This window comes from Scatophagus argus, chromosome 7, assembly GCF_020382885.2.
Source record: "Scatophagus argus isolate fScaArg1 chromosome 7, fScaArg1.pri, whole genome shotgun sequence".
NCBI classification, from domain to species: domain Eukaryota; kingdom Metazoa; phylum Chordata; class Actinopteri; family Scatophagidae; genus Scatophagus; species Scatophagus argus.
Window position 1 is genome coordinate 7744343 of NC_058499.1, and position 23748 is coordinate 7768090.

Here is a 23748-nt window from a genome sequence, read left to right on the forward strand (position 1 = left end):
ATCCTTTATCCTGCTACTATAATGCCTTATTGGGAAGCTTGTACATGATAAAAGATCACGTCCTTCACCGCAGCTGGGATGCAAATGATGCGCTCTAGAGTCCCCAGGTTGTTTGGAAGCACGACTATGAGACCATGTAATGATCTTTTTCCCTATTGAAAGCAGACTGGAGGTAGACATGAAAACCAGCTATAGATCAATTCAAACCAGGCTTTTCCGCCCATCAGTAAATCAAGGAGTTGGACACAGAGGAGGTGGGAATGGATAATGGATGCTGTGGCAGACGAACAGCCGACTCAGAATGAACCCACTGAGGATTGGATGAGGAACGAGAGGGTGGAGGGAGGGGTGGGCTTGGAGGGGAAGGAAGTAGGGTGGGGAAGGGAGGGTGGACTTCACAAGGGTAATAGGGCAGCTGCTTGTTTGGTGGCAATGATCATCAATCGACTGGCAAATAATGTGATTCTGTTGCCATGAAATAGCTAAGCCTATTAGGGGAAGCCTTTATAATTTAGGACAGAGGATGTCAACAGAGGGCCAACGAAATTCATAGGCTTGCAAAGAGTCAGCTGAAATGTAAGGTAAGTCAGCATATTGTGATTTAAATATGTATATTCTATAGCATGATTCAACTGTTTTTCCATGTCAGATATTTTCTCTTTGACAGTCATTTAAGTCTTTAGCCTGTTGCTTATTACATCCTTCTGTGTAATTACTTCATATCACTAGGTGGCAGTAAAGTCACAAGGGAAGATCTGACACAAATAAACAAATTGATGAGTCTTCGACCAGTAATTGAAGGTCATCATGTCTTTGAGATCATTGCTGCTGAGTGTGAGAGTAATTTGTTTTGGCTGGTATAAAATGGACATCTTTCCAACCAGCTGCAGTTCTCACAGATGCGCTCATCCTTCATAAAATTATCTTTGGCTTCACTTTTGAAAAGAAAAAAAAAATCACCAAGCCCAATTCATAAATGAGTGGAGCAGCAATCCATATTCAAGCACTGCCATCACCTGCAAACAATCCTGTGAAATGTCCCCAAACATCTTAACCCAGGAAAAGGAATTAGTGTACCTGAGTGAACAGAAGGCAAAGAGTCCTTGCCAAAGGGAGATAAAGTAATACTAAGACACTAGATTCCAGACTTCTCGGCTTACTGACACCATTTTCTGTGTGATAATGCACCAGATGGCCGGCGGCTCTCTCTCGCTATTACCCTGACAATATGACTGTAATGGAAGTGGAAGTGCCACTAGTGAGCGCCAAAAAGATGGAGACCAACTGTCGTGTTCCATAAGGCCCTTCTATAGCTGCTTCACACCGAGGAGACTGAGGCAGGTGTAGGCATCCGTATTTACACACAGTCCTCAGCACCTGCTCACTGTACAGGGTGGGGTTACTGTTTAGTGCATAATTGAGGATATGGGAGTATGTGTGTGGTATAGAAGTTGGACAGTGGTCTTACCTGCTCATACAAGTTTTGGAGGGCTGAAATCTGATGTTTGTTTGGCAGCATTTCTTTCACATCCATGTAGCTCTAAATATATCCCAAGCTTGTGCAGAAGGAGATGGATGGTATTGGTCCAATGCCAAAACACACACACACACAAACACACACACACAATGGTGGAACCATGTATTGAACCTGAGCACAATTACGTGAGTATTTCCATGATGCTATTCAATACGTTTGATTGCAATTCAGAGATACTGTATTAATCTCTACATTTCTGCCACAAGTATAATACTGTTTACTTGCCAGATTAAGATTTTGTATACAAACACATAGAATAAACAGAAATATGATGCACCGTTAAATATTAAAAGCAGTGGTTCCATCTTTTTGGTTTGTGAGAGATTTCCCCTTCAGACTTCTCAGATGGTCTCCATTCAATACTCCTTTGAATACCAAAAATGACTGCAAAAATATAACAATTTTGTGCAACAGATCTTTTCCCCCTACTGCATTACCGCACTAATCATTTCACAATCCCTCAGAATTATGATGCCACTCTCTTCCCTGCTTGATCTCCAGGTTGGGAACCACGAGATTAAACTACATATAAAGAAGTTAAAATGGGGTCCTTCACAGGTGCCAGTATTCAAGAATGGGTACTATTACTTCAAATACATTTAAGATGACTTTCTGTCCTTTAAAGAATTTCCCCTCGGGGATAAATAAAGGAATTCTGATTCTGATTTTTGCTTACCTTGAATAGAGATCTCTTCATTTTTTTTAATTGTTGCATTGATACTTTGACTTAAGTAAAGGGATCTGAGTGTACCCATTTCCTGGGGGCTTAACCACAACCTAACCATAACACTAAACATTACTTGCCTAATCCTAACCCTAACCTTAACATAATCATAATGCAAGTCTTCACCCTAATATTTAATAATTTACGTAGTGGGGACTTGCATTTTGTCCCTATAAGTAAGGCTAGTCCTCACAATGTGACTGTGTAAACAGATTTTTGTCCCCACAACTGCAGGAATATGCATAGACACACATATACACATACATCCATGTCCATGGACACACCAACATAAAGCACAAACCTATACATGGCATTTCATGTTACTGCAAAGGTGCGATTTTTGAAATTAATTTCTTATCTTTATGGCTGTAAAATTGTCTATCAGTATCGTGTGGTATGGTTTATATTATGTAATGAATGACTTTACGGTTACCTTATGGAACACTACACACACACAGACTGAATAACAAGGCGTTTATGGCTCACTGAATGTAATGTCATTCAGAGTAGCTCTCATTTCCAGAGAGTGAAATGACATTTGAGTGAAGAGTCTGGAAACGGAAATTAAAGCAGATAATTATTTATTCATTCATTATATTTCCCTCAGCTTGAACTTCATACTTGCACTAAAAGATTTAAAACTTAAATAGAGACAAAAGAAGTGTCTGTTAGTACAAATTTGTTTCTTAAATACAAAAGCATTTGCAATACTGTCACAAAAAAGCATTGTTTTGGCAGTACATCAGCACTGCAGAGAACCAGTACAAATCGGAATAATAAATTTTGTGCATCAATTAATATTCTCACTATATCCTCCATGTTCTTGTACAGTATCAAAGTTATGTAACTTGCTGACAAGCAAATCAGAAAACAATCAGAATTCAAATTTATATGCAGTTTTTTTTGTCCAATTAGTTACAGTACAATATACACTGTGCACAGCAAGAAAGAAAATGAAAATATTTATATATATATATATATATATATCTTCTCTACAAGTTCTCTATATTTAATACAGTTCTATCAACAAGTTAAACCATATCATGCACAATATTGCCTCTTAGGCTGCCTTTTAAGTTGCTTGTCCCTGTACAATCAATTACGGTATTTATTTACAAATTGAACAAATATTCTACATGTCTTAAAAAAAAAACAAAAACAAAAACAAACAAAAAAAAAACAAACTTGATGCAAGTTAAGAGAACACAAATCTTGAACCCATCCAAAGGCCCTCAAGCATTATTAGTACAAGTGAACATTTTTTTGCCTAATAGGAATAGAATAACATACTGTACCTGCAAACACACACCGACACTCACAGATACATTCATACACTGCAAAAATGCAATCGGGTGTTGTACATAATGCAGACATGCAGACTTAGAAAATGCGCCCAACACGGTCTGAACGATGTGTCATGTGAGTGTGTTCAGTTTCTGAGAGGAAAGCCAGTCGCCGTCTCAAGGCATTGAGAGGTGTCTTGGGAAAAAAAATGATGACAAGAACATATGAATTATTCCTTAATCCATCCTCTTCTCAAGCTTATCTTATCTTATCCACCCTTGGATGTGACTTGTGCAGTCATTCTACTCTCTCGGTTCCAGTCACTGAACTGTGGAAAGAGGCTTCACAATTGAATCGTTGTTTCGATGGAAAGGCACTACCTGTTCAAAGAGCACTGCAGGCACTGAGGCAAGCTGTCACACCCTCGGCGTTCCCCACTGGACCTCAGATCAAACTCAATAAGAGGAGGTTACGAGCAGGGCAAAGGTTGTGAGGTCATACGACATGCCATGCAGCATCACAGCATCCTCCATCGCAGGTGCAGTGATCATTCACAACAGAGTGGTGACAAATGAGGATGTTTCAATGCAGCAAGCTCAAGCATGCGGTGTGCTCGGCTCCCAATATTCAATTTACAGATAGTTCACTATATATATATATATATATATATATATGTGTGTGTGTGTGTGTGTGTATGTGTGTGTGTATATACACACACTGTACATGATCGGCCTTGTGCACTGTAAATGCATGATGGAATAAGAATTACATTATTAAATACAAATTCCTGTACAAGCTTCTTTGTTGGAAAATAATGCTTGGAATAATATTGACTCGACCCTAGACATTGATTACTTGATTTGTTGAACATAGTATATAATACAATAACCCTTCAAAAAAAACAAAAAAAAAAAACAAAACAAATATAGTCCAGATGAGCACTGCATGTTCCATAAGAGATTTGTGGTAAGAATGCAACACTTGTTAATATCATAGTGTTAATTAGTATATGGATTTAAGTCATATCAGGTATTCCATGCACTGTTAAACTCAAATGTCAGGCTGAGCTACTTGCTACTTCCTTTGTAAATGCTGCTTGGGATATACTGTAACGAGCGCAGGTTTTAAAGCCTCTCCATGAAGATTTCCGGGCGAATGTCTTTGATGAGTTGTCTGCATTTCATGTGTCATGTGCGGCACCGGGGATGGAGATGTGATCATAAAGCCATGCAGTGTTGGAAGAGCCCTCTGAGAGAGATGTGGGGATCGAGCAGTCCGTGCACCACCTCATACCAGTCTGCTAGCTTACACAAATGAGTTCAAGGAGTTCATGGCATTAATAGGGGACTGGGCCTCCGAGCTCTCGTGGCCCTCAGCAGTGTCCCTGCTGGTGCTCTTTCCACTGTACTGGCCGATAAATGAGCCATCCTCGTTGAACTGTCCGTCTCCTCCTTCCCCGTAGTCAACTAAACTGTCATCACTGTCGTCTCTCTTAACTGTCCCGTTAGACGGCGTGCGGCTCCCTTTTAACGGTTTATGGTCCTCATTGTCACTGAAGGAGAAAATAACATGCAGGTGTTACAGGTGAGGTGATGAGACAGATGCAACAAGGCGATTAGTGATCACTTTTTTAGATGGAGCACTAAACTGCTGAAAGTTACTTTGGCCATAACATTCTGAAATGTTATTTCCAGTTTCAAAATGAATCTTTACTTTCTAAAAGCATAAAGATAGCAGCTTTCATTAATATGCAATAGTGAACATTCCTGCCCACCGCACGAGAAGCAAATTTGAATTTGGTTTGCTCCATGTCTAAAAAACAGCAGCCATGAATGATTACTTGGTTTCCATCAGGCAACAGGGGAATAAAGCTCAAGCAGTCATACCCTGTTCAAATTCCCCCTGAAACCAAATATGAAGTGGCAAATGTGTTGTTTGAAAAAAGCAAGCCCGCCCCTAGACAAAGGTTGTGATGAAAAACAGAAAATCCAAGGCAATGATGTGTATAAAACTTGGAAAGCAAAATTTCAGCCAAACATCCCCCGAAGCAAGCATGTTAATAATCACAAATTGACAAAATGCATGAGGAATCTGCAAAGAAAGTTTTCTTTGGATATCAGATAGTCGAAAACATTCAACATACATGAGTTGAACATCAATGAGATAAGATCGCAAAGCCCCCATAATGCTGAAACGTTTTTAAATTGAAATAGAGGAGATATTAATCGCGATGAAAAAGCCTTGACAGGGATCAAACTAGTCCAGTAAAGCTGTAGATGAATGGCTTGAAAAACTTATCTCTGCACTGTACATGATGAGGACTTTATGACCAGATGTTAAACTTGATGACGTTTACAGCGAGCATTTTTCTCCACGGTGAGCCGACTATCCACTGACCCTCCACACATGCTAAATTTACAGAACAATGACCCTCGACCCCCCCATCCACCCCACCCACACACACACACACACAGACAGATCATCATCACCCTTACCTTTCCTGAGACCTACACCTCTGCGACCAGAGGAGGAGATCCAGCTGAGATCCCACCCAACATGACAGCCACGCACAGGGACGACTGCACTACGCACACACTTTAGAAGATTTTTTTTTTTTTTTTTTTTTAAGTGTGGCACTTAAACAGGCTTGTATGCCTTCTACATGTATAGTCTGAGCTTACAGTGTGCTATTCTGCAGTCAAACAAGAACAGCTCAGTCGAGTTAAGTTATGCCTTTTATTGACATACCGAGAGGTTCCAGCTGAGCTTAATGAAACAGCATGGATATAAAGTATACTCTCACAAAGGCACTATAATATTTATACACTTTTGCCTTGTGATTTACTGTCTATTGTTGTTTGTTGAAGTTGAGTCCCTTGCAGTGTAAATAGGTCTTTCATTTTACACAAACGACATGAGTTTTAAAGGATAAGTCATATTCTACGTCTTTTTTCTTGTCAACAAACCCGTCAAATAAAAGGAATTAACTGTACTAACAAAAACTGATTGTGCATCAAAAGCCTGTGAAAGATTACTCCTCTGTGCCACAGCACTTTTAACAGATTTCAATCTTCAAAAGATTTTGGTCTGTTTAAAGAATTTGTTGACATAGTAAAAATGCAGAATATCACCTCCCTTTAAAAATTATTACTATTAAAACATGGCTAATGGTCTGTAATAACCAGCTCTTGTCCACTCAGTGATGATTGCTTCCCTCAAACATGCTCATAATTTCATATATGCATCTATTTACTGTATATCTATATATGAACAATAACTCCATTCAACATGTTATTGCCTAAGAGCAAGTTTTTCATATATCAGATCAGATCTTCACACCATGCATATCACGTATTATATATATATATATATGTATATATAGATATGTTTTTGTCACAGCAGAAAATCCATAGAACAGATTTATGTATACATAATACAAAAAGGAATATAAAATATAAAAGAAAGACCATCTTATAAATTGACTTGTAAAAAACAATTCAAAAATGTTAGCTATACAGAAGTAAAGTGCTTCATTTTTCTTTATTCTGCGTGCGATTGGAAAAGCAGCCCAGAGAGAGGATGCCAACAAGCATAGCCGGATAAATGCTGTAAGGTAGTGAGAATGACCGTTCCAGTAATTTTCAATCCTATGAGAATTGTGCATGTAAGTAGCAATACACGAGCGAAGTACTACATATACTGTACACAGGATGTATATGAGTAGCTTATTAGTTGGAATGGGATTCAATGCTCCGAGTCAGTTAAGGATGTGTTGCAAATGAATCTAGCTTATATATATATATATAATTTTTTTTTTCCTGACAGTCTTATTTTCAATTAACACCCAAGCCACTAAATCCCTTTGAACCTGAAGAATCCTGCTTCTGAAATGACACCACAATGTCATATCAAGCACACACACGAGAGAGTCCAACACAAGTAGCACCCAGGACGTCCTGGAGCCCAGAACAAAAATCTTGTGCTTCACGGCGGTAGACGAGGGTGCAGATGAGGGGCACTTCCTTCTTCCTGTTTCATGTTATTGGTTCAGTTACTGGTCAGCTGTAAGGGTTGAGAAGAGGGAGGGAGAGTGCAGAGCTCCAGCCCAGCCACAGAGAGAGCAGATCTGGGCAGAAGGTGGGGGGACCGGGCAGGGGCTGATGGGTAAAAAAAAGGGCTCTGGGGGCTCCAGAGGCCGAAGCACTTTCTCTCACCTGTATTCCCCAAAAGTACAGTCATCGTCTTTCATGGGCTGAAACTCTGGGTCTGTGTGGGCGTCCTCCTTCTCTTTGACTGAAAACAGAACAATTAGACAAATCAGCTTTACGCATGTTATGATATGTGTGTAATATTGTGCTGTATATTGTTTAGAATAGACTATGAAGATGTTTTCATTGTCCTCATGTTCATAGCTGTTCATTATTCAGACTGATGTGACTGAGAACTGTTTTAACAAGATCCTTTTCATGCTCTAAAAAGTTTTTCTTTTAACATTTTTTTTTCTGCTGTATACCAATTATTCAGTTTTGGTCTGCTGTGTTTAAATGTGCTCTAGAAATAAACTTTACTTCGGCATTTATTGACAAGAAACTTAAAAAATGAACGTAAATGTAATGTATGTATCTTTTATATGTATGTCTTAGTATTTATCAACATTTTCTCAGCTTATGTTGTTCAAGAAGTAATTTTGATACCAGCATGCATCAGTTTTAATGAATAAAAGTTGTTTTAATGAGATAATTCACAATATATTTTTCTATTTATCAGTTATTTCATTATTGGCCAACAGCTGAAAACTAATTTAATAAAAAAAAAAAAAGATTTTTATCAGGGTAATAGTTTATTGGCCCAAAATATATCAATCATCCCTCGGTGACATGAAAAATATTTTTGTATAGCATTAAAAGAGAAGAGCAGATCTCTAACTGTGATATTCCAAGAAAATTTTCTCTTTATGTCTGGAAACTGAGCAAATGTTTTTTGTCACTGTGGCAGCCATACACCGCTGCATAAACTACTCTTTAAACCCTATTAAACATGACTGAATGCTGGCAAATAAAGCATTAACGTGTGAGAGAGTCCACGGTGGCATTTGTGCTCCTACTCACCGGGGTATTTCCCTCCCTTATTCCTCTGGATGAAGCAGATAATTAGGAGGATCAGGATGAGCAGAGCGATGGCACACATGAGGCCAATGAACCATCCCTGAGTGGCGATGTCCACCTGTCTGCTCGCCACAGCTGGCCACAGGAGGAGAGGAAGACTTAGCATGTTACGACTAAATGATCTTTTCCCAATGGAAAAGGAAAATCGAAACAATTATCCAGAAGTATTAAGTGTAACAAGTCACTATCTTAGCATGTGCTTGTTAGAGATTTCAGTTCATGAGTGGATCGCGGCTGCTTGTTGTTGACGCAAAAGACAACTTACATGTTAGACGAGTTAGGTAGAAGCTAAGGGTGACTTGAACACATGACTGAAACCACATTAGTGCAAAGTGTAGGAAAGCAATCTTGCTCTCACACATGCACACACAGACGATCATAGATACACAGAGGCACACACAGATTACACACAAACACACACACTGTACACTCAGGTTTACTCTTGGTGATATTAGGTTGGACGTTATGTCACTAAGCGTATATTAAACTTCTAAATGAGAATGATATCCACTTTATCTAATTACCGAATCTACAGGACTGATTTTAACTATGCTGAAATTCAACCACACACTCATGCACACTACTACAGACTGCCTCTATATCACTACAGTACATGCCTGGCATACAGAGTTACCGTCTGTTAAACCCATGCTTGACTGCATTATAATTACACAACTGCACAAACCACTACACATTCTACACACAACACAGTGCAAGGCCAGGCCAGACCCGACCACGGTGGAGGCGACTGCCCAGGAACTGCCTCACCTGGGACCGTGACCAATAGCTCCTCAGAAAGGTGGAGCGGCTGGTCGTGGTGACCTGCTGCCACCAAACGCACCCTATAGGAGAGGCCCCCCTTTAAGCCCTTCAGCATAACGTTCTGAGAGCCATTCACAAGCTCCTGTTGCCACTCCTCTTCACCTTCACCTGCAGGAGGGACGTTCATGAAGACAGGGACGTTTGAGGGAGCAAACACAACTTCAGAAGGGCCATGAAAATCAGGGCATCATGGGAACTAATTATTTAACAAAACATCTACTGACATGAGATGACACTGCAGGCCATGCTGTCTGTATCAGGTTTAAATAGTTAACTGTTTAGTCTATGAATGAATTATTACGGTGGCCCTGAAAGCTCAATGCACTGCAACTTAAAAAGCAAAATACAACCAACCGGACGTTTCGAGGGGACGATTAAAACTGATGACCTGCCATATTTATTGTCCTCTTGAATGCAGTTCAATGACTTTAACCTGCCGAGGTGAAATTCATATCACCAAAGTTGAACTCCACACGAAGCAAAGATGCAGGTTTGCTCACTTGCTTCTCAAATTTTGCGCTTATGTGACTGTACTCTTATAGAAGCACAGCTGGCTGATGGCAATATTAGTCTGATGGTCGGTCTATCACTGGGACCGATTTGAAATATCTCTGTCATTAGAGGGACCCATAGGGAGCCCACATGATGAATCCCACTTACTTTGGTGGTCCCCTGACTTTCCTTCTAGTATCAGCATGAAGTTGACTTTTGTGCTTTGCAGTTAAATGTCTCGACAACTGACATGAAATTTTGGACAAAGTTTAGTTTTCTAATAGTTTGGTAATTGCCTGAACAACCAGGGACATTCTCATCCGCTTCAGCCGTACTTTGCGGTTCGTGCTAATTAACATGGTGAACACGATAAACATTACAGTTGCTAAACATCAACACCATAAACGTATGAGAAAGTGCAGCCTCACAGGGCTGTGAGCAGGGCTGCAGACTCTCAGTCTTTTCTTCATTTGCTTTCGTTTAGTCTATTTGCATGCATCCTAAGTTGCAGTGCGCTGATCTCTCTGGGTGATCGTAAATTATACATGCAGGGATGAAACAAGATATGAAATGTGATTATCACAACATTACGTTTTTGATAACAACATTTTCTAAATTACTGGGATCTATGATTATGATAATCCCTAACTGAATCCATTGAACAGTAGGTGTGAGAGAGCCATACAACGACACAGTGTTTGTTGTTCATCCTCTCTGCAGGTGGATAAAAATAATGGAGAGCACTTCAGTAAAAATCAATTGGAATGTTTGCGCTGCCTTTTATGATGTTTGTCCGCACAGGTTCCAGCGCGATTGTCCTGGGAGATGCATTCGGCTCCAGTCAGACTGCGTAATTAGCAACCCAATCACAGACCGCCATGTTTATCACATCTGCGTCCGTGTTGGCAGGAGCCAGCATCAACGTGATGTGCCAAAATTTCCATTCACCTGCACAAGCCACTAATGAAGCAGGAGTCTCTTGCCACCTACGTGTGGAGCTGACAGAAATGAAGGTGTGTTGCTTTGCTTACTGTTTTTGTTTTTGTATTCTACAAATACGATATTCTCCGGCCCCTGGTACTCCCAACTGATCAGGGTTCCATTCTCTCCAACCGAATAGCTAACGTTCTTAAAAGGACTCACAGGCAGCGCTGAGCACACAAGAGAAAAGACAACCATGAAGATCGGTCTGTACACAGTCCAGTAACTGGCAATTGATAGCTTTGATTTAAGTATTCCTATGAAATGCTCTTAGCATCACTGAATCTCGATCCTCATAGCCTTACAAAATAGCCATTTCATACCGCGACACTACACCAACAAAAAGAACAATACACAAGCTGATCATGTAACAAATCAGACGTAGACAGCAGTATCTGTACCCTTGTGGGGCGGACGGCGCGAAGGAGACGGAGCAATGGGATGAGAGGTTTGGGTGTTTCCTGTAAACAACACGGAAGACACACAAGACACACACACACAGACGCAAGCAGAGACACCACAGACACTGAAGTCACGATACAAAGTGCACACAGTTCATTGGCATGCCCAAGCAAACTCTTGTCATGCAGCAGGAAGCATCACCAGCAGCCACCGTGGAAGAAGAAGTGACAAGCGGTCAGGGACGCCAAAGGCACAGTTAAAAAAATAGATAAGTAAAGCCAAGCGCTCATCCGGTTTTATCACATGCCATCAAAAAAACAAAAAAAACCAACACACGTCACATCGCATCTTTATCTACACAGCTTTGAACTTTCCCCAGCTTTGAACTCAGTGGAGTGTTTTGGTGGGCTGCAGAAATTGATAGAGATGAGGAGAAATTGCTTAAATATGAGGAGAGCATGCTTGCGGCGTGGTGTTGAAGCTGCGATTTTAACTATAAAACATGCATCAGTTGAGATACCACTGGTAGCTGAGCCCACATCTACGTCTAGCTGTGATATTAGAGCTTGTAGAGAGAAACAGGACACAGAAACAACAATACAGGGGTCACTATGAGATGCCCCCCCCACCCCCTCTTTCCATCTGTGTTACCGTATGTAACCCTGACAGAAAGACATTCATGTGGTCATGCTGTGTCATGTAAGAGATGATCACTCCGAGGTTTCATAACAGCATGGGTCACCTTGTGTAACAATGCAACTGGATCACACTCATGCACTCATGTTCCACTAAACAGGGACATGGATGAAGAGCTATGGTACAACATGCAATATCAACTGCAGAAAATGAAAGACAATGCTACGAAACACTGTGAATATATACTTTAAAATGTACATGGTGGACTGACTAGGAACATAACTGCGGACTTGTGTGATGTGTTTTAACTCTGCATGGACTTCATGCTGTACATCTGATCTGTAGATTACTGGCATGTTTGCATCATCTTACCAAAGTTACAGAGATAAATCACATTAAATCGCCTTAAATATTGTTCCACCTGAGGAGACACGAATGCTATTCACGTCATTTGGCACTTTAAGTCTGCATTTTCTGACTTACCTTCATCCATGATGGTGACCGCTTCCTGAGAAATGGCTGGGCCTGCTCCCCTGACTGTTTTCGCATTCAAATAAAACTTGTAGCGTGTGCTGTGCTTGAGGTTGGGCAAAGTGATTGAGGTCTCATTGGCGGGCAGGGCCAGCTCCTCCACTGGGCCCAGCTCATTGGAGTTATTGACTACAGGGGTGGAGGATGGGCGACAAGAGCAACGGGATGGGGATGTAGGTTGGGAAGTAGTGAGGTAAGTTGAATAGAGGTATGATGATGATGATGAGCAGGAGGAGAAAGAGGAGGAGGTGGAGGAGGAGTGTCAATAGTGAAAAAGGCGGAAACGACAGCATTTGGAGCACAGAGGTGTGGGGTTCAGGAATGGAAGGTGACAAAAGTTGATCTGTTAATTTATGTTGTAAAAAAAACTTCTTTAACAAAATGATCTTAGACTACTTTAAACCTTTATTTCTAATCCAGTGTGTTTAATAATCTGAGTCTGAGTAGGATGACACTACAAGACATGAAAAAAGGAGGACATACAAAAACTACAAACTACATGAAGGAAGGTGATATTTACTAGGCAAAGATATTAAAGCTCAGCTGTTGTCTTATGGAAGTATAAGCCTCACCTGGCTGATATTTGAGGGTGTAGCCGGTGATGCGTCCATTACGGACGTGAGGCGGACTCCATTCAAGCGTTAGAGAGTCCAGGTCGAGGTTGGTCACTGTCAGGGTAGTTGGAGCCCCTGGCACTGCAGAAAACACATCGATCACAACATTTTACACAAGTTTGTCAAAGTAAAAGCTAAAAAAGGGTTACAAAAGGAGAAAGGAATGATTAAAGAGAGACAAAGAGTGAGCCAGTCAAGTTCTTCCACGCCAAACTCATCCAACCATGTCTTTATGGAGCTTTGCTTGTGCACTGGGACACAGTCATGCTGGAATAGAAAAGGGCCTTCAACAAACTGTTGTCACAAAGTTGGAAGCATAGCAAAATGTCCAAAATGTCTTGGTATGATGAAGCATTAAGATTTAACTTCACTGGAAGTCAGGGGCCGAGTCCAACCCCTGTAAGACAACCCCATAACCTGAATTCAACAGAAAGTGGTTTGTCCTAATACTTTTGTCCATATAGTGTACTTGCATATTCACAGATTTGGGATTTTTCAGTGAAGGAGACAGAGAATGCCAATCAGACACATAACTATTTCAAATATTTCTGAACGGTACCTTTTAATTTGTTAGTAAAAAGGTCTTTCATGACCAAAATGAATTGAACTGAAGCTGATTTTACATTTGAGCTTATGATCTTAGAGTATTACTACTAATATATCAAACATCAACAACAAAATCAGCGTTAGTCAAGAAAGAAAAAGAAAGAATTCCTCTTGTACCTCCTTCAGGTGTCTCAAACTGCTGGGTGGGGCTTGGGGGACCCTCTCCCTTGCCGTTAAAAACCCTGACATTGAACGAGTAGAGACTGAAGGGGTGCAGACCAGGCAGCACACCGTGGCTGTGGTTCCCACTGAAGGTCAAGACCTGCTGGTGGGGGTTGTGCTTGTGAAGGCTGCGCTCTCTCCAGTAGTACACCTACGAGACAGGGTTAGTATACAGTGAGTGTTTCACTTGGACTGCTGTACATGTCACAACTGCATGTTGTCTTTTTGTACCTTAAATCCTTTGAGATATCCCCGTATTAATTTAGAGGGCACGGGATCCCAGTGTATCTCTGCCAAAGTGCTGTTCAGCACCATGGCCTGCACGTTTTCTGGAGCTGCTGCTGGCACTGAAACACAACACATTGACAGCTAAATACAAAAGGAAGCCATACTGAGTAAATGTTGCAGTTTATCAGTCAAATGTTTCAGACTCTCATGGTGCAAAGTGTGTGTTTAACTCACAGTCCTCTCCTGAGTGGCCGTGGGCGATAGCGGGCTCGGGTCCGGCTCCATGGTCGTTCACAGCCTGAACCTTTAGCTCGTACGGAACAAACGTGGGCGTTCCAGACACAACAAACCTGGAGTTGTTCGACACGGTCACTGCGGTCCAGTCACTGTCCACCGCCTTCTGCCTCCACATCACTTTATAGTGAAGACCTGGACCGTTGGACTGCAGGCCTGACAGCGGCTGCAGAGAGGAACATTTTAAATGTCACCTGTCTTACAATACGTTACTTTTTCAGACAAAAGGCTGAATGTACCTTTTGGTGGAAAAAAACAACAAAAAAAGAGATAAAAGTAAGAACAAATAGGAAGCTCATGAGACGAGGAAATAACAAAATCCGGCTTCACAGTACAAGAACACTTCAATGTCTCTGGTACTCCCCTGACAACAGTAAATACCTCAGGATTAAAACAGATAGCCTTATACAACTTTATTACCTTCCATGAGATTACAAGATTATTATGTTCCGTCCCAAATCCCTGTACACCTGTTGGGTTCTCGTCTGGAGCTAAAAGAATAAAAAATAAAAACAAAGACAAAATGAAACATTATCTCAAGGAAAACCTTTTCACTGGGGCTCGATTTGTTTCTGACAAAAGCTGACGCACATTAATGTTTTCTCACAAAACAGTTCTGATTTCCAAGATAGAATGAAAACAAACAGATGATCTGTTTGTTAAATCACAGATACACAGATTTTACAGAACGAAACTCCACAATCAAAGGGTTGAGGCTGCTGAGTTTGTACCTGCAGCTTCTGTCTTGAACATTCTGGAGGGGAAACTGGGGTGGCTGAAACCCACAGCGTTGTAGGCCAGAACTCTGAAGGTGTAGTGGACGTAGGGTGACAGTTTGAGGTGAGCTGTCGTCTTGGTTCCAGGGACCTCAGTTAGATTGTGCCAGTGGCCACGGTGGTGCAGGGAGTCTTCATACTGAATCAGAAATTCTGTACAAAACACAAAAATTGACACAAATCGTAGATAAGTAGACTCTTTATACACTGTGGCAGTACATTTGCTTAACTGGAACGACTGTTTTCATTATTATTATTATCCTGCATACTGCAACTCAAAAAAGAACCAAAAGTGCAAAAAGGACATTACAGCTTTTTAAAAATGTTTTCATGGAACGATGCGTTTACTAACAGACAGCAGAGATTAAGCTGCAGTTGTGGTTAGAGAGATTTTTGTGGTTAAGGTTTTTCTTTTTTCCTTTTGTTTGGGAAGGGCATTTATGCCTTTAATGACAATCAGAGAATGTGACAGGAAACGGGGAGTCGGAGAGAAGGGAAGACATGCAGCCAAAGACAGCAGGCTGGACTCAAATCCGGCTCGTTGCTATGAAGGGGTTTCAACCTTCTGTACATGGGACTCAGTGTCGTCTGTGTTGTCTGTCACTGAAGAAACTACAAACTTTTTCCGGTCTCTTTTGATGGCCACTAACAGTTAGGCCTTGTGTGGTTGTTTGTTTGCTTACTTTTGACTAACCTACACTGCTGTAATGGGCTACTGTATGCTTGAATTTCCCTTGGGATCACTAAAGTATCTATCTATATATCATTAGAGTGGCTGAATCTGAGGAGACAGATTTGAGGACTTTTGCAGACTATACTGTAGATCATGCTGATTTTATTCACATATCCCCTACTGCTGCTTGAGAGAGGCAGCTTAATGCCAAAGGTGTCATTAATTATAGGATTACTCCAGTGGTTTATATTTGTACTTAGAGACAGATCTTTTGTCAATTCAAGACTAAATCAAAATTCGCTGAACTCATACACATACAGTGTACACACACAAACATGTGCACACACACAGACCCCCCCCCCCCCCCACACACACACACACACACAAGACATACTCTGAATAGGATTGTTATGCTCATCCCCAGGAGTCCAAGTGAGCTGAACACTCCTCTTTTTCTTGTCCGTGAGCTCAAGGTCAGTTGGGGGGTCGGGTCGCTCTGGTGGAGAAGCAGCACACACAGCAACATCAACACACAGATACAGTGCATTATGAAGTGTTCATGCCACATGAAGATGAAGCATCCACGAAGGACAAAAGAAGATATTTGGTTGCGCAATTTTATTTCTGTGATACCAGAATCAAAATAAACGCTAAGAATGTTTGTTTAATCGAGCACATCTTTGAGTTATTCGCCTATTTCTCGACATTTTCCATTTGACGATGGTGTTTGATGAAACATGCATATGAAACGACTGATGCTCAACTGAACATCCCCCGTAATGACTCTGCATGGAACAGAGTCTCAGGCTCACTGGTGAGACTAAATAGGAGCTCATGTTTATAAATTGTAATGATAAAGCCGAACGCATGCTTGGAATAAATGAGTAATCAGGAAATGAGGAGATTGTGCAGTTGAAAAGATCCCAAGTGGTGCAACGGGGGAGATGTCTGCTTTAAATTATCTTTACACTCAAGTGTGAGAGGAAATTGCTTCCCCTAAATGTTTAACGTCTGCATCAGAGGTTTAACGCATTCAAACTTATGAAAAAAAAATAACAACTTACAGAAAAAGAAACACGAGTAAATGCTGATAAAACAAGCAAAGAAAAGAAAGAAGTGAAAACGTTCCGTGACCGTCAAAAGCAAATCTTCAGGCCACAACATGCTTCACTTAACAGAAACACCAAAACAAGCACGACAAGCCCGATGTCAGCAGAACACATCCGGGCGGTCATGTGAACTGCAGGTTTACCGTGGACGACTGCTGGTGTCGGCGAGGCCTCTGCCAGGCAGGAGGGTGGGAGCAAAATATGGAGTTCAGTGGTCAGTCAGCCATGATAAAACAAAGAAGATTATCTGGCTCGCTGAGAAGCTAAGAATCAAATATTCATGCTGCTGACACGATAGCTGACTAAAGCCGCGCAGGCCCTCCTAAGTAAACTCACTGGCAATTAACCTTGAAGGGCTGAAAGGCAATCTGTTGTGCAAGTTATTGGACAGATTCACTTTTCTGGGAAGACCCGAGATGGAGACTTAAATAATTTGTGAGTCTGTTTTGAGTCAGTGAAATTGAGCTCCCGCACAGCCTGAGCTTACCGACAACAGTGAGCTCAGCGCTGGCTGAATCCTGGTCCAGAGTGGTGTTCTGGATGCAGGTGTACACCCCCGCATCGTTCTCTGTCACATCAGCGATGGTGAGGCTGTCGATGTCCACAGTCAATCTGAAAACAAAGCATTCAAACGCACGGTTCAGCACTACATACGATAAGTTTAACCGCATTAATGAGGAAACAAAAACAAACTGTATTACGCTCAACAGCACAACGTCATTAAAGGTAAATTTACTCTTTAAAGCTAATGCAGAGAGACAGCAGACACAGGGTTACACAAGACAGCTCTGACCTCTCGTCATCAGGCAGCTCTCCATCGTCTTTGAGCCACGTCATGGTGGGGATGAGCGAGGGGTCGTGTTTCACCTTACACTCAAACACCACAGACCTGCCTTTCTGGACCATTTTGTACTCTGGCTGCTTCAGGATTCGGGTGGGCTCTGGTGGGAAGCAGGAGGAGGACGAGGAGGAGGTCCAGTTTGAATTTAATCAAAACAGTCTCATAGGTATGAGCACAAATTCTATAAATCACGTTTGGAATAGGACTTCAAAGGTTAATATTAGGGCTGCAAAAATTATTTTTATTAACAAAAAATAGACACTGACAATTACACCAAATTTATGTAATAAAATTGCTTGTTCTGTGACTAAACATCATAATCTTTGACAGAAACGAAGCCGTAAACAGAAATAACTTGTAGTTTTCTTCCATTTCAACTCACATAACCTATACGTCATCAACACCACCCACTCTCTTGCAAGTATAAAATTGCATTTTCTTTCTGTTAATTGTTGTTTACATGATGTGTCCTTTGGAAAGAGAGCTCCCTTTCCCTGCTCTGATCGAGGCTTCTTGTCAAAAAGCCTCAGCAAATACATTGATGCATTGATTTTGAATAAAACAATATTATTTATATCTTGATATTATTTATGTCTCATTATGTTAATATCTTCAGCGCTGAAAGACTCTCACCTTTGATTTCAAGGTAGACGTGATTCTCATTGATACCGAGGCTGTTCCTGGCTACACAGATGTATTTGCCACTATTGTGGGCTTGAGCGACACGAATCTCTAAGGTCCCATTGTCATGAAGGATGTAGGGGTCTCCGTCCAGGGTGCTGGACCGACTGTCTTTGAACCTGAGACAGAGAGGCAGCCACATTGAGCTTAAGGGGAAGCACAGTACAACATGTTCCTCTGCTAAAAGTTCATTAACTCACCATGTAATTTTAGGGATGGGTGACCCAAAGGAAGTGCAGTCTATCAGGGCCCGGTGGTTTTTGATGACCTGGTAGACTTTGTTGGCTTGTGTCAGCACTCTGGGCGGCTCCGCTGCAGTGATGCAGCAGCAATTATTGCCATGTTATTACTCTCCAGAAATCAATGCAAACGGAAAACAGTATTCTAATACAAATGGTTTTTGTGTAATGAACTTACAGAGGACATTGACGAAGGCGTTGGCCAGGAGGTAACCGTATTCGTTGGAGACATTACACTGGTAGACGGCGCTGGATCCAGTCTGCACATCGGTGAAGATGATGGTGTCGTCCTCCACCTTTCTGCTAAGATCCTTTGGGGAATCTGTTAATGGATAACATGGGCCGGAGATGATTGTTGATTGTTTGAATTCTTGTGGAGAAGCTTCAAACATGCTGACAGGAGCTTTCTGAGGAGTTCTTGGTTGCCAAACAAAAATTCGGCTTTGATTTATGAATGCCTCGTGTTAGGCTGAGTATGAGACCTTCATAGTTTTTGAGTAGCAACCAAAATGTGTCTTAAGCAATGATTGTTGGAATCTGTACTTAAATCTGGAATTAAATGCTTGGTCAGATTTGAAGACTTATTTACTTGAGTGGTCATTTTAGATTTAGTTAGATTGAGTCTCTCTTAGGTGGAAAATAGGATGAGGTTGCACTCACTCTCTATAGGGATGCCATTCATAGCCCAGGTGATGGATGGCTTTGGCGTGCCACTGGCCCTGCAGGTCAGCACACCGTTCTCTCCTGGAGCTAGAACAAGATTCCTGGGAGCGCTACTGATCCAATATGGAGCAGCTGAAAACAGAAGAGAGCACAGCAGAAGGATGCAGAATTAATCACTGAACACACTGCCCTGTTGGCATCTGTGCATAAATCAATTACGAGACGGAGGGAGAAGGAAGAGACAGAAAGAAGAAGTGACTGAGCTGCCACGTGGTGAGTGAAAGGCCTGATGGGACGCTGTACATTTCAGCTCAGGCACACCTTTGACCATGACGTTGATAATGTGGTGCACTGAGCCCAGCTCATTCCTGGCCGTGCAGTGGTATACTCCCGCGTCCGACTCTGACACGTTCACAATACGAAGGGTCCTCTGGTAGTGCAGGAAAGACGTACGCCTGGCAGGGAGATCGCCGCCCACTTTGTCCCAGGAGATTTCAGGGGTAGGTCTGGAACCAAAGACAGAGGGGAGGGGGGAAGACAAAGAGTGATGATGGCACTCTAGCAGGTGGGCACTTGAGGCTTTCAGGACTGAAGTAATGGTGGATTCTTTCACTTACAGTCCTTCGGCAATACACTCCATCTCCAGCACCTGTCCTCTCAACACTGTCTTAGAGCTGGAGGGGCCAAATGGGATGAGGAAGGACGGCTTCCTCTTATATGCTGGTTCTTCTACAGTCGCACAGAGATACACAAAACATCACCAACTCTTCTGCATAAGTTCACAACAAAGCACAGACTGAGGCCAGAACCAGGCCCTTCACGGTCACAGTCCTCACTTGACTGTTGTACAATGAAACCTCTCTCCTACAGAAGGTCACAGGCACTGCAGCCTCATCATTACAGACCACAATTCACAATTTATGGCCAGATGTAAATTTTATAGCCATGTTGCATTTAATTGTACTGCTTTTTGTTCTGTTGTTAATGAATTGCTGCCTGGGGTTTTTGGAGACATGAAGATTTGCTACTGAACCGGCAAAGAAGCAATCTGCTAAACTAACAATAAAACAATCAGACCAAATGTTTATGATTATGGCGATGATGATAACTGAACGCCCTGGCATGTGAGCAGCTTGATGATCAAACTGCTTGCATGTTTGGGGTTAGCCAATGAGTAGTGTGTTTTCAGATAAAGAGAAAAATTAAAGATCTGCTAATGAAGTGAGAGGAAAATGATGACTGGTGACAGAGAAATGAACAACTAGGTGAAGGGCTTCAGAGAAAGAGTGATTTTTAAAATGAAGATTGCAGCTGGTTGTTTGACAGCGAAAACACAAACAAAAAAGGAGGATTTTAACATATTTATACTTTAAGGATTTGTCTTAGGATTAGGTTTATTTATCAACAACGGATTTTCATTTGTAATACGTTTAATTATTTAATGACTGTTAATATGTTGTCACAATCTTCTCAGTGGGTACATCATGCAGTGCTGGTTGAAGCAATTCATAAGAGGAAGTGAATAATTACCAGAGAGGTTTTGATTGGTTAGAGCAGGAGTGACAGAGGGTAAAGACAGGAACAACTTGGACTGTTGGACTGAGGGGTTAGTGTTAGTGGGTACCGGCTACAGTTGGTATGCTGTGGGGTAAACACTAGGGGGTGCCAGATCTCATCACGAAATAAATCAGTGAGAGTGTAAAAAGCCTTGGGTTGTCAGGTTGGAGGGTTGATGTTAGTGGGTAAAAATCTAGAGTCTGGAGCTTAAGGTTGAGGTGTAAACACTATGAGGCGCCAAAACTCACCACTAAATAAGTCTGTGTCATTGTAAAAAGCTGCCATTGTCTCATTGATTGCATCCGCTATAACACAACAGAAACACTCCACAAGTTAAAATCATGAGGGCACATGAGAAAAACAACAAAACACGTGTGTTAAAAACTTAACAACAGAGCACTCAGAATTAAAAAAAAAAAAAAAAAAATTAAAAGAGCCAAAATGATAGTAATCTTGTGGGAACAGCCTGTCCTCAAGTCAGCTGCAAACGCGGGGCTGAATGAGAGCCGCCTTTGTTGTTGGAGGAGAGTGTGTATACAGAACGTCTCACAGAAGTAATATAATGAACGCCTGCTGGGCTGATAGCGCAGAGAGCTCTGACAATATGTCTTTCTAGTGGGATGACGGCCGCTGGCATCTCTGAGGATGAAATCACAGATAGGAAATGCTGCCTCCCTCCTACGCAGTCATGCTAGCACATACAACTCACGCACACTAACACTCGAGTCGTCTTAGTTTTGCTAGCTCATTAGACCTTAACGCATACACAGTCATACTTACTGCTGAGGACCTTGACGGTGATGGGTTGTTTCTGCTGGATGGTTTGTGTGTATGGGAAGCGGGCGTAGCAGATGTAGTCGTTCCGCGAATCCTCTCGGAGGACATTAGAGAAGTAAAGGTCACCGTTCAGGGACTGGGATACCCTGCTGCTCTGAGGAAGTCTCTGGAAGTCTGAAATGTGTGAACACATGTAGTTAAAAGTGCTTCTGTGTGTAATGCATTCTTTAAAGAGCATGTTAGTTTAAATTACAAACATTTGTAACAGATTATTAGGTATATGTTCTTTAGCTTTCACTGGAATATCTTTCTACCAGAGAAACAGTCCTTGCTGATGTTGTCTTCTGTGTATTATCCAAAGTAACTCAGACGATGCTTTTGGGAAGAAATGTCAATGTGTTCTGAGAACCACAAATGAAAGTCAAATCACTTCTGTGTGCATAAATCTCATGAGCAAGATTCCTCAAAACTAGAGAAAAATACACTGTGAGACCGATAATTTATTCTTGACCCCAGCTGTTCAATCATGTCCTCGGCAGACAGAGTTAGCAAGTTCTGATGAAGTATTAGTACGACACAAGTCAAAGCTCCACATCAGCTACTGGATGGATGTTGAGGAGAGAGGTTTATTTTAAAACACAGGACGTCAACTACAAGGAACACGGATGAGGCCTCTTTGAGGAATAATTTTCCACAAGGAGACATACTGTACGCAACAGTGTGTTGTGTTCATGTGTGCAGCCAAAACATAAAAGTACTCACAACTGTCCATCCAGAAAATGATGGGAGGAGGAAGCCCAGCAGGAGGTTGACACTTCAACACCAAGGACATGCCCTCCGAAACAAATATCGGATTTATTTTCTCCTTTGACCACAAGGGGGACCCTGGATTGTTAGGAGAAAGACACACACATCAGTGGATGAGGAGTCCCATGATTTGACACAAAATATGGGACTGCTAATTGGCTGTGGCTGACACGGTGACAGAGGCGATGAGGTAAGATGAGAGGGATGATACCTAACAATACACAAAAGGTGAAAACACAAAGGAGTATTCGCTCTATCTGCTGTTACATCCTGCAGACTAAAACACGCTGCTGCCTACCTGTACCTTTCAGGAGTGCTTTCAAGATCGAAAATTCTACTTAATTGGTTAAAAAAAAGGGGGGGTGGGGGAGAGAATGATGAGAGAAAGATGTGAGATATGCATGACATTAAGTAAATGGAAGAAAATGAAAAATGAAACGGCAGAAACGACACAGCTGCACTTACTGGACTGTCGCACGACTATGTTGTTAGAAACAGCAGTTCCATGTTTGTTCCTTGCTGTGCACTGGTACACGCACTCGTAATGTTCGGCTTTGACCCTGCTGATGTCCACCACCAGGGTCCCGGAGTGAGCCTTAATGGTCACGTTGGGGTCCTCGTCGATGTCAAAGTGGGTCCCGTTTCTCGTCCAGGAGAAGCTGAGAGACAGAAACCAGACCACTACAGTGTCATTACAGTGTAAATCATACCCACTGATGGCAAACTGTGTTATGATAATCTGGTGAAGGATGTAGGCACCACTCTGTATACAGGAAGTACTGAGAAAAGGTTTAACAAATGTTAGCTGTGGTTGGCATGGAGAAGGAGCTTAAAAATGTATGTGCGTTCTTCTACTTGTACCCCTGTGAGGACCATTTTTGTTATAGGGATAATAACCGGAAGACAATAATAGAAATAAATGCCCTGGAAATCTATTTTCTCAATCAGCTTCTTGCAGAGCATAATGGTGTCCCACATGAACATGTAATTTTCTGCCAAAGGTCGAACAGGTTTTTCACATTAGAAGCTACAGTATCTGTGTGGGGTTTGGTTGCAGAAAGGCAAATCAGAGGTTAGCAACATGTAAATCAGTGCCAATTAAACCTGATCCCACATAGCCAGGATGAAGTAGATCAGCAGTAGCAGT

General features: G+C 41.8%; 1 protein-coding gene across 19 annotated transcripts in view; it reads right to left on the minus strand.

Moving 5' to 3' along the window:
* Positions 1-2810: 2810 nt before the first annotated feature.
* The window catches only part of LOC124061592 (neuronal cell adhesion molecule-like), a 68298-nt gene continuing 47360 nt past the window's right edge, over positions 2811-23748 (minus strand). For 2 of the 19 annotated variants that reach the window (XM_046393564.1, XM_046393565.1), the window contains 27 exons: positions 23067-23260; positions 22557-22679; positions 21798-21968; positions 21266-21322; positions 20078-20189; positions 19782-19966; positions 19458-19592; positions 18976-19119; positions 18759-18870; positions 18511-18677; positions 17830-17977; positions 17524-17648; positions 17180-17209; positions 16322-16423; positions 15210-15407; positions 14899-14969; positions 14419-14644; positions 14188-14303; positions 13912-14107; positions 13147-13269; positions 12527-12703; positions 11407-11466; positions 11056-11175; positions 9479-9640; positions 8654-8785; positions 7760-7838; positions 2811-5097 (listed from right to left, as the gene is read on the minus strand). In XM_046393564.1, coding sequence (XP_046249520.1) covers positions 4851-5097; positions 7760-7838; positions 8654-8785; positions 9479-9640; positions 11056-11175; positions 11407-11466; positions 12527-12703; positions 13147-13269; positions 13912-14107; positions 14188-14303; positions 14419-14644; positions 14899-14969; positions 15210-15407; positions 16322-16423; positions 17180-17209; positions 17524-17648; positions 17830-17977; positions 18511-18677; positions 18759-18870; positions 18976-19119; positions 19458-19592; positions 19782-19966; positions 20078-20189; positions 21266-21322; positions 21798-21968; positions 22557-22679; positions 23067-23260 — 3712 coding nt within the window. In that variant the 3' untranslated portion in view covers positions 2811-4850. Of the gene's footprint in view, positions 5098-7759; positions 7839-8653; positions 8786-9478; positions 9641-11055; positions 11176-11406; positions 11467-11927; positions 11973-12526; positions 12704-13146; positions 13270-13911; positions 14108-14187; positions 14304-14418; positions 14645-14898; positions 14970-15209; positions 15408-16321; positions 16424-17179; positions 17210-17523; positions 17649-17829; positions 17978-18510; positions 18678-18758; positions 18871-18975; positions 19120-19457; positions 19593-19781; positions 19967-20077; positions 20190-21265; positions 21323-21797; positions 21969-22556; positions 22680-23066; positions 23261-23748 lie in introns of all 19 variants that reach the window. The other 17 variants (XM_046393566.1, XM_046393567.1, XM_046393579.1 and 14 more) reach the window with 15 other exon arrangements.